Consider the following 13659-nt stretch of genomic DNA (forward strand, 5'->3'; position numbering starts at 1 on the left):
AGGCCTGAGGTTGAAAGGGCCCTAATTTCAGAAGCAAAAGTTTCTATACTTTCTGTTTCACATTAGGGTTAGATTAATAAGTAAAGTGTCTACCCCAAAAGCAGGGTAAACATGAACCTCCAAGATACAAACATAAGATATTTCGGTGGCACTGCTTCAGCTTCTGGGCCATAATGGCATATTATCCATAAGGCAAATTATGTCATTATATACAAACAATATAAATTTTATCAATTTCTATTTGTGTTCATATTATCGTAGGTGAAGTTGATTGATTCTGACTTGCCAAATTTGTCACACAACTCACAATCTGTGTCATTAGCAGTGCCATCTCTTCTTTTGTAACCTCATCAAGGCATCTTTAATCTCTCTGTTCCTCAGGCTGTAAATCACTGGATTCAACATGGGAATGACCACAGTGTAAAAGACTGATGCAAATCTGTTTAAGCTGGAGGAAACACCATAGCTGGAACTCAAATAGACATAGATAACAGATGTATAGAAGATGGAAACAGTGGTCATATGAGAAGCACAGGTGTTGAAAGCCTTGGACCTGCCTTTCAGTGAAGTGATCTTCATAATGGAGATGATAATATAACCATAGGATAGCATGATGATTATAACATTTGCTATCCCATAGGTCACTGTTAATATAGCAACCATGATCTGTATGAAAACTGTGTCAGTGCAGGACAAGTTTAACAATTGAGGCATGTCACAAAAGAAGTGTTTGATAACATTTGGCCCACAGAAGTGGAGCTGAAGCAAGGCACACAGTTGGGATAAAGAACCAGAGAGCCCAGCCATATAGACTCCCAGTGCCATCCAACCACAGAGGCTGGGAGACATGACGGATGAATAGAGCAGCGGCTTACAAATGGCAGCATATCGGTCATAAGCCATGGCTGTCAGGAGACAACACTCACTCAGTCCCATGGTTGAAATGAGGAAGTACTGGACAATGCAGCCAACAAAGGTGATTGTTTGCTGCTTCTGAAAGAAGTTGGAGAGCATCTTTGGGGCTGTGGAGGTAACATAGCAGATATCTATGAAGGACAGGTTACTGAGGAAGAAGTACATGGGTGTGTGGAGGTGGGAATCCATCCTTATTAAGATGATGAGGCACAGGTTCCAGGTCACAGTTGTAATGTAGATCAGCAGGAATATAACAAAGAGCACTGCTAAGATCCTGGGAAAATCTGAGAATCCCAAGAGAATGAAGTGGGTGATTCCTGTAATATTTCCTCCTCCAATCATTGCCTCACTGCTTCTGAAATCAGAAAGGAGACAAGGGACTACATTGCTGAGCCAGGAGAAATGAAGCGATTATCATTTTCATATGTGCTAGAATTTTCCTCCAATTAACACTTGAAAACAAATACTTTGATACCTTTCTGGTGAAAAAAAATCCATCTTTTCACCTCAAAGTATTCAAGAAGTTGCTACTGAGTGTGTCAAAGTACAAATTAATTTTTGTGCTCTCATGAGAATTAGTAGTGAACTTTAAAATTTTTAGTGGAAGCTCTAAAACTACTATCAGATATGCTATGATTATTAAACATAACATAAAGTCCAATTGTTATATTAATAGTTCTTTAAAGACCTCTATTAATTCAATATATAGCTTCTTTTATAATAGTAAAAGTATAAGTGGCATTTTCCTAGAATTATTTCAAAATAGACTATCTGTTCTATATTGTCAATGAGATTTTTAAATATGTTCTTTCACTTTTAAGAATTGTTATTCCTCTTCATGACACTTTACAAATATGACTCATAATACATAATTTGTGTAATATATAATATATGTATTAAACATATTTTTAACACATCTACCAACTTGACTGAAAAATAACATCAAAATTTTGATTTTGATAAATTTGATATGGCAGAAACTAGTATACCCAATAAATTTATGGAATCAGTCCTCTGGGAAAGCTTTCATTTTAAGCATCCTAAAGTTGGGTGAGTTCAGTTCACTGTTGGCCTCAAGTATTTTCTCAAGGTTAGGGTATTTTGGAAATAGTTTAGTACTCTGGTAAAGGGCTTAGTCTTCGGAGTTTGGCTTTGGATACACTTTTGTTTTTATGAATATGTCCAGTGGCTTCAACACACTAAATCTAGGTTTATCCCTAATAAAATGAGAGCCCATAAACTTCACTGTTTGGGAGAGTTTTAAGAGGAAATGATGCAAGTGCTGAACACAGTTCAGTATATCATATCTATTCAATCATAGTTTGCTGTCATCATCACTGGTTGCCTCAAGATGCCCACATGACTGATAATTCCTACTGTGGATAAGAATGTTAGTCATTCCCTAGTTTAATGGATTACTCTGAAAATTCCTGATACATCATTGTCCCCGTGGTCAGTCTGGAATTTCTTCCAGGCAGGTATAGATTTGGACCCAGTGTTCTTGCAAGACAAAACACCTAGTGAAATGAAGCATTTGCTATTCAGTTTGATTGAGTTCAGGTAACTTGGGTCAATTAACAACTAACATCAAGCTATGATAGGCACTGAGATACAGAAAAGATCAAAGATAAGATTTCATTTCCCAAATACTACAGAGTATAATTCTTACTTTTTGTAGATATGGTCACCATGGTTTTGGTCACTAACAAATTCATAATAGATAATACCTGTTGGGATCGCTCCATTCAAAACTCTCATTTCTTGGCAAAAGTCAAGAAAATTTTTTTAAAAATTAATAATTATGGAGTAGAATTTTCAGGTACTCAAAAGATTATTTCTGTAAACTCACAATTGCTCTGATAATACATGTATTCTTAAAAGTATTATAAATTTGAATAATTCATTTTTATATTTAAAATAGACATGTCAAAAGGACATTCAGAGAATTAATGAATAATTTCTAGATTTGGCAGTAATTTAACATATGATATTGTTATTATCTTACATTGGAGGAAATAGCATAAACTGTTTCATTATTTGTGGGAGACCTGGTTTACTCTGGATGAGAGAAAAAATAAATGCACATTTATGTCATATTTGTGTGGGAAAGTTATTTCTGATATATATCCTAGAAAGTTAAACTATTAAAGAAGAAAATGCTATAACAATTTACATCTTGGTAATGGCATTAAAAACACTTCCAGAAAACATATTTGAAATATAATTAATGAAGAGGAATAAAAGATGTAAAATTTTAAAAAGACCATATGGAATAGTTTTTACTATTTGAAAATCATATAATTAAAAAATAATCAGAGAACTTCCAGGAAGATGGCACAATAGGAGAAGCAGAGCAAACTTCTACACCATGGAATAACTAGAGAAAAGGCAGAAAATCACCGGGACAGCAGTTCCAGTGTAGGAGAGTCCAGAGAGGCATTTCTACTTTATTTTGAGAGGACCTGGATGGAAGACTGAGAATTTATGACTGAAAGGACGGGGTGAATTTACTCAATCATGACTGCTTCTGGAATGTTCTCCAGGATAGATCATATGCTTGGGCACAAAACAGGTCTAAATAAAATTTAAAAGATTAAAATTATTCAAAGCACTTTCCCTGACCATGATGGAACGAAGCTGGAAATCATCAACCACCAAAGAATCAGATTGTTCACAAATATACGGAGGTTGAACAAACCACTCTTAAACAATCAGTGGGTCAAAGAATAAATTGAAAGAGAAATCAGTAAATATCTGGAGATGAGTGAAACCAAGAATACAACTTTTCAAAAAACTTTGGGAGGCAGCAAAGGTAGTGCTTAGAGAGATATATAGCTCTAAATGCATACATTAAAAAGCAGCAAAGAGTTAAAATCAGAGGCCTAACTGAACAACCAAAGAAGACAGAGAAACAGCAACAAACTAACCTTAAAGCAAGTATAAAGAAAGAAATAACAAAGACTAAAGCAGAAATAAATGAACTGGAGAACAAAAAACAATAAGGAGAATCAACAAAATGAAAAGTTGCTTCTTTGAGAACAAACAAGGCTTCACAGGAATTTTACAAAACTTTTCAAAAAGATGCAAATAGGGTAAGAAATGAGAGGGGGATCATTGATCATTACCATGGATCCCAAAGAAATAAAAAATCATTAGAGGATACTATGAACAACTGTATGCCAATAAACTAGACAATTTAGAAGAAATGAACAATTTTCTAGAAATACATCATCAACCTAACTGACTTGAGAAGAGATAGAAGACCTCAATAAACCAATCACAAGTAAAGAGATACAGTCATCAAAAAACTTCCTACAACAGGAAAGGATTTTATAAATTGTCTATCCTAAATAAAATCCCTTTGTTTCATAGTGGTATAATTAAAACCCATTGATGTTTTACATTGTCCATAGTAAGTGCAACTGGAACTCAGGTATCCCAACTCTCTTTGGGACTCTACCATAGATAAAATTATATAGCCTTCAGTTTAATTTGGACATTCCGTACATGCTGAAATTGTGGAGCAATAAAAACTATTCTGTACATCAAACTATACCTCTCCAAACATTTTATGTTGAAAACAAAATGTCTGGTTTCAATTTCTGTTAAAAAACAAAACAAAACAAAACAAAACAAACAAAACCTTTCCTACAGAACAGAAGGTTGAACTGTGGTGTGTGCATACAATGGAATATTGAGCAACTGTGAGGAGTGAAGCTGCGAGACATGCAGCCCAAAGAGGTGAAGGATCCTGTAGACAGCATTTTGAGTGGGGCACCAGAAACAAAGGCAAACACTGTAATGCCTCATCAGTATGGACTAATTACATTGTGTAAACTCATAATTGAATCCTATAGCACAACTTATTATGGGAATGCTTCTTGTAAAGGTCCCTAGATTGTAAGCTATTACAGCAGTCACATCTATTCCCAAACTATAATGGCTATCTCCAGATTCAGAGATGCTGATCCCTTTGTGTATAACCTGACTGATCCCTGAATCTTTGGGTATGTATGTGACACCTGAAACTCAGAGCTAGAGCTCTGCAGATAGGAATGTCAATATTAACACATACAGCAACTGTTAAAAAATCTGAAAAAGAGTTCAGACTTCAATTAGATATATGAATGAAGCAGGTCTAGATATGACTAGGGCAAATTGAGCCAAAGGATAGAGGATGATACTGACTATTTTAAAATTTCAGCTTCCATGTGAGACCAAGGGAAGAGGTGTTTATTTGGTGTTGGAACTATATTTCCTAAACAATTAAACTCATACAGTTTGTTCAATTACCATCATTATACAGCACTTTAACTAGGAAGTGAGACCTGGTTGGTTTGTACAGATTACTGTGAAATAGTGACACATCCCAAAGTAATTTGGGCAGAGAATAAAAATATGTATGCAGTGCGGGACACTGATTACGTGCTTCAACTTGGCGGGCCTGGGCTGGGGGACCTGATCAGCCCCTGGGGAGGGTGGTGGGCACGGGCGACAGCGCCCTCCGCAGCCCCCCGGGCCTGGGAAAGTGAGGCCGGAGGCAGGCCCCATTTCCTCACCCAAAATACCACTGTTAGGGGAGGCTTGCCGGAGGGAACCGCCTTTTCCCCACCCCCTTATCTTGCCCGGACACTCCCCGTTGCCAGTGCAACTCCCATCACCACCAGTGCGCATACATTGTTGCCAGACACCGTTACCGGAGCAACTCTCGCCCCTTTTCAATCAACCTCCGCGCCCTCTCAGAACCAATCCAAGCCTTTAACCTCTACAGCTACCCCGCCCTCTAAACGCCCGATATAAGCTTGTACTCTCCCCTAATAAACTCTCTTGGTTTCTTCACCCTAAAAGAATCGTGTCCCGCCTGTTCCTTTCTCGCCGCCCTCCATACTTTGCACGCCTCCGCCGGGGACCTGGCCAAGTCCCCCGCCTCGCCCTCGCCTCCGGGAAAGAGCCCCCGCCGCCGGTACCCTCCAAGCAATCCTGAGAGCCTAGGATTTAGCAACCGGCCGCCACCCCCCCCCCCAGACGAGTCAACTGCGACCGCAACTGGTGCCCAACGTGGGGCCCCTGGAATTAAAAGTCCTCTCCACGCAGCGGTCCAGTGAAACCACCCGCTCGCCCGGACGCCTCTCCAGCTCCCCTTCTCCTCGCCTGCAAAGTAAGGGCCGCCTCTCCCTCGCCGCCCCGCGGAGCCGCCTCTCCCTCGCCGCTCCACGTCTGGAGCCGCCTCTCCCACGCCGCTCCGCGCCCGGGCCGCTCTTCCTTTCCCGCATTAACCTGGCTTTTGCCCCCGACTACCTTTCGTCTTCTCTTCCTATGTCCCCCCATTCCTCCTAACACTCTTCCTCCAGTAGCTTTCCCTCTTCCCCTCCATTACTTTGCTGTGGTCCTTTGTGTCTTTGTTTCCTTGTGTGGCACGGTGTGCCTCTTTGCGACCGCCCCCCCCCCAAACTGCTCTCGCTACTAGAGGCTCCTGCCTTCTATTCTCGCCGTCTCCTTCGGCCTCGCGACCACGGTTTACCTCATTTTCTTTACTCAATAATCAACCCCCCTTTTTTCTTTTCTCACTCCGCTATGGGTAATCGTCTATCTGCACGCCAAGCACCCCAAGTTCGCGCTCTAGCGGGTCTCCTAGACACACATCGCTGTAAGGTGTCTGTCCGGCAGCTGCAAGTATACTGGGACCTCCTGCTGCCCTTTAACCCATGGCTCACCACTTGCCATCTTTGGGACCCTGTTACTTATGATCGCCTTATTGATCGGGTCACCAACGCCATGGGACATGAGAGCAAGCGCTTCCCTCCCGGCTTGCTCCCCACCTTAATAACCGTCCGCTCCTGCCTTCAAGGCTCCCTCCCCCCTGATCGAGGCCCCATTAAATCCAAGGAGGCCCTATCAACCCAGTCAACAGATTCAGACAGCGATACTAATGTAGACCACGATTCGGACACAGAGTCCTTAGTCGAGCAGATTAACAACGCGCTCGAAGTGACTCCCAAAAAACAAAATAACACTGAGCCTCGCCAAGATGGCGAACTTCCTCCTCCTCCTTCTTCTTCCATCGAGGGGAGGAAGTGCTCCGGCGATGATGTCAGCCCTAAGCTGGGCCGGAAACCGCAAGCGCTTTACCCCGCCCTTTCACAGGGCGGAGCTAGTCCACCATCTTATGCCTTAGCCACTCCCACCGCGCCGCCGTCTTGCGACGCTTGGGGCCTCCCACTTCCGCCTCCCCCTCCGGCGAGCTCCCCCTCGGAGCCGCTACCGGCAGCTGCCGCTGCTCCTCCTACCCTGCCAACTAACAACCCGTGGCTGCCTTCTACACCTCAAGGCAACCCTTGGGGCAACGCTCCCCCTACCCCCACTCCCGCGCCAAGCCCTCTGCAAGCGCGTCCTCCTTTTTCTCATGCTTTTCGCTGCTTTCCTCTTAACCTTACCCCCACACCACAGAAACCGTATGACTGGTATCCCATTGACTCTGATACTATTAAGCAACTTCGCAGGGCCGTCAAGGAGGACGGGTTACGTAGCCCATACGCTTCCCAAATACTGCAGGATCTCGCCATGGACTTTTGCCTCCCCCAAGACTGGGCCTCGCTTGCCCGTTCCATTCTTAACCCCGGCCAGTTTGTTGATTGGCGTGCTCACTTCCAGGCGGAAGCAGCTAAGCAAAGTGAGCAAGACGCAGCCACTGGAGTCTATCATCACCCCGAAGCCTATTTAGGCACGGGAGCGTTTATAAATGCGTCTGCTTATATTAATGTCCCTGCCACCTTCTGGACTATCCTCAGAGGCATCGCCTTACGCGCGTTTGCCAACTGCTCTGCCCGTCGACCTGACAACTTTACCAAGCTCCTCCAGGAGCCAAACGAGCCTTTCGTCACCTTCGTATCCAGGGTCGAAGAAACCTGCGCTAGAAAAGTTAGCAACCCCCAAGCCCAGCTAGCTCTCACCCGGGAACTCGTTCTAGAAGGGGCTAACCCCCCCTGTAAGCAAGCCATTCTCCCCTTGCGGGAAAAAAGTCTAAATGACTGGGTTCTCGCCTGCAGCGCCTTTGACCCAGCTGCCGCGTCCCTAGCCCAGGCTGTCTCTGGCGCTGTCACTGCCGCCTTAGCCGCCACCACTGGTTGTTTTAAGTGCAGGCAGAGCGGTCATTTTGCCCGGGAGTGCCCCAATGCAGAAGTCAACCGCCCGCCTTTCATGCAGCGCAATGGGCGCCCCCCTCCCACTCCTTGACCACGCTGCCAGCGTGGTTATCACTGGGCGCGCGATTGCAAAAATAACCCCAAAACCCTCTGCCGCTGCCCTGGTGTCAATCAGCGCCAAAATGCTGAGCAAGCTTTAAACTCCAAGTGGGGCAAGCCTCAGCCCCGCCCCTAAGAGGCAGCGTGCCGACCGGTTCTAATAAAACTAATCACTTCACCGGCAGCAAAACGCTTCTCTGGACAGTCCCTATCACTCCAGAAAAGCCTACTCGTAAGTTAAGAATAGAGGGGCAATGGTACACGGGCACGCTCGATTCAGGGGCAGAGGTCTCTTGCATGCCCGCTCAGTATGCCACCATGTGCATGGTTCTCGATGGTCCCTCGGTAGTGGGAGCCACTGGTACCTCCACCTCTCTTCAGGCCATAGGGCCCATTAAGTGGGAGGATGAAGAGGGCCACTCAGGCACCTTCCGCCCGTTATTTCTACACACCATAGACCAAATTTTATGGGGCCGTGACATCCTCGCCGCCTCTGGGGCAGTGCTTACCACGCAGCCCCCCCAATAATGTGCGCCACTGCTCGTTTAAAACCTCCAGCGCCCGTTCCTCTGCAGTGGGATACTGAGGAACCTATATGGGTGGAGCAGTGGCCCCTTCCCACGCATAAATTAGTGACACTCCAAGCCCTTGTCCAAGAACAATTGGACACTGACCACATAGAGCCTTCTACTAGTCCCTATAATTCGCCAGTGTTTGTTATTCATAAAAAAGCCACAGGGAAATTTAGGCTCCTCAATGATCTGCGGGAAATCAATAAGCATATTCTTCCGATGGGTTCCCCGCAGCCTGGCCTCCCCCATCCGGTAGCCATCCCGGCCCACTATCATGTAGCCACCATTGACATCAAAGACTGTTTCTTTTCCATCCCGCTACATGAGCGAGACCGCCCGCGTTTTGCCTTTACAGTCCCCGTCCCCAATCACGCGGGCGTGGCTAGCAGGTACCAATCGAAAGTCCTCCCTCAAGGGATGCGTAACAGTCCGGCCATCTGCCAAATGTATGTTAATCACGCAGTGGCCCCCCTGCGAAAGCAGGCCATGCTCATCCATTACATGGATGACATCTTGGTGGCCTCTGAGGACGCCGAGGCACTTCCTCTAATCCTCAAAGACCTCACCACTAATTTAGCTGACCTCGGCCTTACGGTTCAGCCCGATAAAGTTCAAATTGTGCCACCATTAGCCTTCTTAGGGTTTAGTATTAATAGAACCATTGCCCCGTCCGCTCCCCAGCTGGACATACCGGATCGGGTCACTATCACTGAGCTTCAACAGCTCTGCGGTCAGATCAATTGGCTCCGCTCTGCGTTGCCGATCACCACCGCGCAGCTCCAACCACTCTTTATGCTGCTGAGTGTCCCTGAAGCCCCGCCGCTAGCAATCTCCCGGCGCATTAAGCTCACCCAGGAGGCAAAGGAAGCCATTGCCGCAATTAACAAGGCACTCGCCGCCTGCTGTCTCAACAGGTTCAGCACTAAAGAGGGCAATCTTATAGCACTCATCCTTCCTACGCCCGGCACACCCATGGGCTGCCTGTGGCAGGAAGGCCCTCTACTTTGGGTGCACCCTGCTAAAAGCCGGCTTAGAAAAATTTGCCCCGCAGTGCGGCTCTGGATCAGCCTAGCTTCAGATCTAGTCACCCTGGCTGTTCATGTATTCGGAGAGCCGCCAGAAAAAATTGTTTGGCCCCTAGACGCAGGCCAAACCCACCTGCTTATACGTGACAACCCGGACATGCAAATCCTTTTAGAAGGATTTCATGGGGAATTCAGCTGCCACTATCCTAGCCATCGGCTGTTACAGGGACTCGCCAAGCTTCCCTTCCGCAGCCCCTTCCATCCTTTCCCCTCCTCTGCACCCATCCCGGGTGCCACTACCGTCTTTACTGACGCCTCCAAAACCCGTTTCGCCTTCCTCTCTTATTCGCAGGACCATCCGGAACCCCGCCTATTCAGTTATGTCAACCTTCATTCAGTCCAAGTGGGGGAAATTCTGGCAGTGTCATACGCGCTAAACGCCCACTGCAACCACCCAGTAAACATTTTCACTGACAGCCTCTACACTTATCAGGTCTGCTGAGTCCTCGCGTTTTCCACCTTTTTCCCCGGGGACTCGGCCATTGATAAAGCACTTTCTACCCTCAGGAGCATCCTGGAGCATCGACAGGATCCTTGGTTCATTAGCCATATTCGTAGTCACTCAGGCCTTCCGGAGCCCTTGGCTAATGGCAACAGCATAGTAGACCAAGCGGTCTCAGCTCAAAATACCCAAGCTATGCTGACCCACACAGCAGCCCCTCCGGGAGACGCTGTTAACCAGGCCAAGTTATTGCATTCCAGGTTTCACTTTTCGGCTACGTCATTGCATCATTTATGTGGCCTCCCCCTAGATACCTGTAAACATCTTGTCCGCAATTGTGCAACTTGTGCGCCCTTTGCGCCGCTTGGCCCCCTGCAACCTCAGGGAGTCAACCCACGAGGCCTAAAACCCAATTCTAGATGGCAAATGGATGTAACTCATGTTCCGTCCTTTGGGCGCCTCAAGTATGTACATGTAATGATTGACACCTTCTCAGCCATGTGTTATGCAGTCCCCCTCGCCGGGGAAACGGCCAAACACTGTATCAAGGCCCTGAGACAGGGAATTCTCTTCATGGGAGTCCCCTGGGACATAAAAACGGACAATGGGCCTGCCTATCGCAGTGCCTCCTTTGCGGCCTTTCTTCAGTTATATAACATCACCCATCATTTCGGCATCCCTTATAATCCACAGGGACAAGCCATTGTGGAAGCAGTCCATCGCCGCTTAAAAACACAAATTGAAAAAGAGAGGGCAATGCTCCCCCAGGCAACTCCAGGGGACCTTATCATAGCAGCCCTCATTCACCTTAATCTACTCACATTCAATAAAGAAGGACTTTCGCCCCTACATAAACATTGGGGGCCCTCGTATAGGCCCACCCAGGCCCCGATGGTCTACTGGAAGGACCCAGAGAATAATGCCTGGAAGGGTCCCTCCCCACTCCTCGCCCAGGGGCACGGGTTTGCTTGTGTTTTCCCAGATGATGCAGCACAACCAATCTGGATCCCAGGAAGGGCAATCCGGCCCGCCACCAGCAACCACGCGTCTAACGAGACGAGAACGCCGTCGTCTCCGCAACCTGGTGCACCAGATGACAACAGTACACCTGAGCCTGGACCCCAGTCCGAGTGAAACCCCGGAAAAACAAGAAATCAGAGAAATTATACGCCTCTATAGACGGGCAAAAGCCAGCCCCCTACACCTCCTTAACCCCCACCCGAGCATTGCTTCCCTTCTAACGATCATGCTGGCTCTCGCCTCTTCTACCCAGGCTGTCTACCAGCCCCACTCCCCTCACCAGCCTTGGAAATGGACCTTGGCACGGTGGGAAGATTCCACAGTTATACAAACCCAAGTTACGGCAGGGCGACCTTCCTTTTTTGTCAACGCAACTGATCTATTTCCCACTCCTTCCGTACGCCCCACTGGTTGGAATCAAGCCCAATATTATATGTGCCCATCCTCAAATCCTGGAAAACAGTACTGCAATTCCCCCAACCAGTACTACTGTGCATATTGGGGATGTGAAACATTAGCCACTCAGTGGGAGACTTACGCCACTGATCATTACCTAACTCTAAAATGGGCCCCCTTTAACTGCAAACCACCTGAAGAACCCATTACCTGGGGTATCTATGGAGGCCATCACCACATTGCACCTACAGGTACCTGCTCACATTTAAATCTCAGTGTGCAGCTCCCTACTGATCCCTCCTGGTTACTTGGTCGAACCTGGGGCTTCAGAATTTATTTGAAAGGAGTCGACCCAGGTTCCCTTATTCTTGTAAAAAAGGAGGCTGTACAAAAAAACCCCTCTGCCATTGGTCCCAATAAAGTCATTAACCCCCTTTTTCCACAGCCCCCCAGCCGCACCTCGAGTACAAGCAGCACACCCGGAAACCGCACCTCAGCTGCAAACGGCGCGTTGCCAACACCACCACCCCAACCTCGTCCGCCCCCCGCCCGTTACTCCTCTCCCCTCCTCAGCCTTATCCAAGCGGCCTTCACCTCAGTGAATTCCTCCAACCCTAATCTTACCTCCTCTTGTTGGCTTTGCCTCTCCACTTCCTCCCCCCTGTATGAGCCAGTTGCCTCCAACCTCTCCTTTTCAGAAAACACAGAGGACAGCCCCTCGGAATGCAATTGGAATACCTCTGCCGTCCCCCTAACCTTTCATTCAGTCTCCTTTACAGGAAAGTGCATCCGCCCTCGCTCAAGTAACTCTCCCAACCTCACAGCTTGCGCCGACTACTCATCTCCCAGCAGCTCTGCAAAATTTCTCATCCCTCATAACTCCTCCCAATGGCTCTGCTCCTCTACAGGGCTTACCCCCTGCCTTAACGTGCAAACCCTCAATACAACTAATGAAACTTGCCTCCTAATTGTCCTCATCCCTAGGGTCCTATACCACAGCGAGGAAGACTTCTTCCTCCGCCTGGAAACAACTGCAGCTTCTGCCCCACTGCAAAAGCGAGAGCCCATCACCGTCCTCACGATTGCCTCCCTCCTAGGTCTTGCAGGCGCTGGCACCGGAATCGCTGCATTAGCCAGTCAAGGCTCCGCCCTAACTCACCTCCGGGCGGCTGTTGACGAGGACATTCGTCACCTACAAGACGCTATTTCCCATCTTAAAAATTCTGTCAATTCCCTCTCTGAGGTAGTGCTCCAAAACCGCCGAGGTCTCGACCTTCTCCTCCTCAAAGAAGGAGGCCTTTGTGCCGCCCTAGGAGAAGAGTGCTGTGTATATGCCAATTCCACAGGCCTCGCCGAGGACAGCCTAAAGAAGGTCCGAGAGGGACTGGAACAACGCAAAAGAAACCGTGAAGCCGCCAACTATTGGTCCCACATCTTTACCCCCATCCTCCCTTACCTCCTCCCTCTCCTCGGCCCCCTACTAATGATTATTCTAGCTCTCACCTTAGGACCCTGCATTATCCGCAGAATTGTCCAGCTTGTAAGGAAACAAACGGATGCTATTTTCTCCTCGTTCGTGCAAGTCCAGTACCAGCGACTCGCCACCTCTGACGCTCCCTACTCCGAGATGACAACCAACCCTCCGCAACCTCACCGCCACCGGTCAACCCGCCGACCGCGAGGCCCTTCTCGATCGCCTGAACATCGCACCAACCTCGAGCTCCAGCTTCTCTGAACCTCCGACTTTAAACCCCCCACCCTCGTCCATCCCGCAAGCAGCAAGGCCCCTGTCGAGCGCCCGGGCGCCACACCAATGCCGAGCTCCAGCCTCGCTGAGCCACCGTCAACCCCTTTTCCCCTCCCCGGCCTCCCCCTTCCCTCATCCCTTAGCGGGCCTCTCCGGTAAGCTTCTTCCTTTAATTAGAAAAGAAGGGGGAAATGCGGGACACTGATTACGTGCTTCAACTTGGCGGGCCTGGGCTGGGGGA

At 47.6% G+C, this 13659-nt stretch overlaps 1 protein-coding gene across 1 annotated transcript; it reads right to left on the reverse strand.

Moving 5' to 3' along the window:
• Nucleotides 1–318: 318 nt before the first annotated feature.
• Nucleotides 319–1257, reverse strand: LOC119538111 (olfactory receptor 5AN1-like). Its single transcript, XM_037840853.1, has one exon. It carries the CDS (start codon nucleotides 1255–1257, stop codon nucleotides 319–321), a length of 939 nt encoding a protein of 312 aa, XP_037696781.1.
• Nucleotides 1258–13659: the final 12402 nt, after the last annotated feature.

The sequence above is a fragment of the Choloepus didactylus genome, chromosome 6 (assembly GCF_015220235.1).
Source record: "Choloepus didactylus isolate mChoDid1 chromosome 6, mChoDid1.pri, whole genome shotgun sequence".
Taxonomy (NCBI): domain Eukaryota; kingdom Metazoa; phylum Chordata; class Mammalia; order Pilosa; family Megalonychidae; genus Choloepus; species Choloepus didactylus.

Bases quoted from the DNA above. Each gene is read 5' to 3' on its own strand.
- LOC119538111 (XM_037840853.1), bottom strand. From the start codon at position 1,257: ATGATTGGAGGAGGAAATATTACAGGAATCACCCACTTCATTCTCTTG.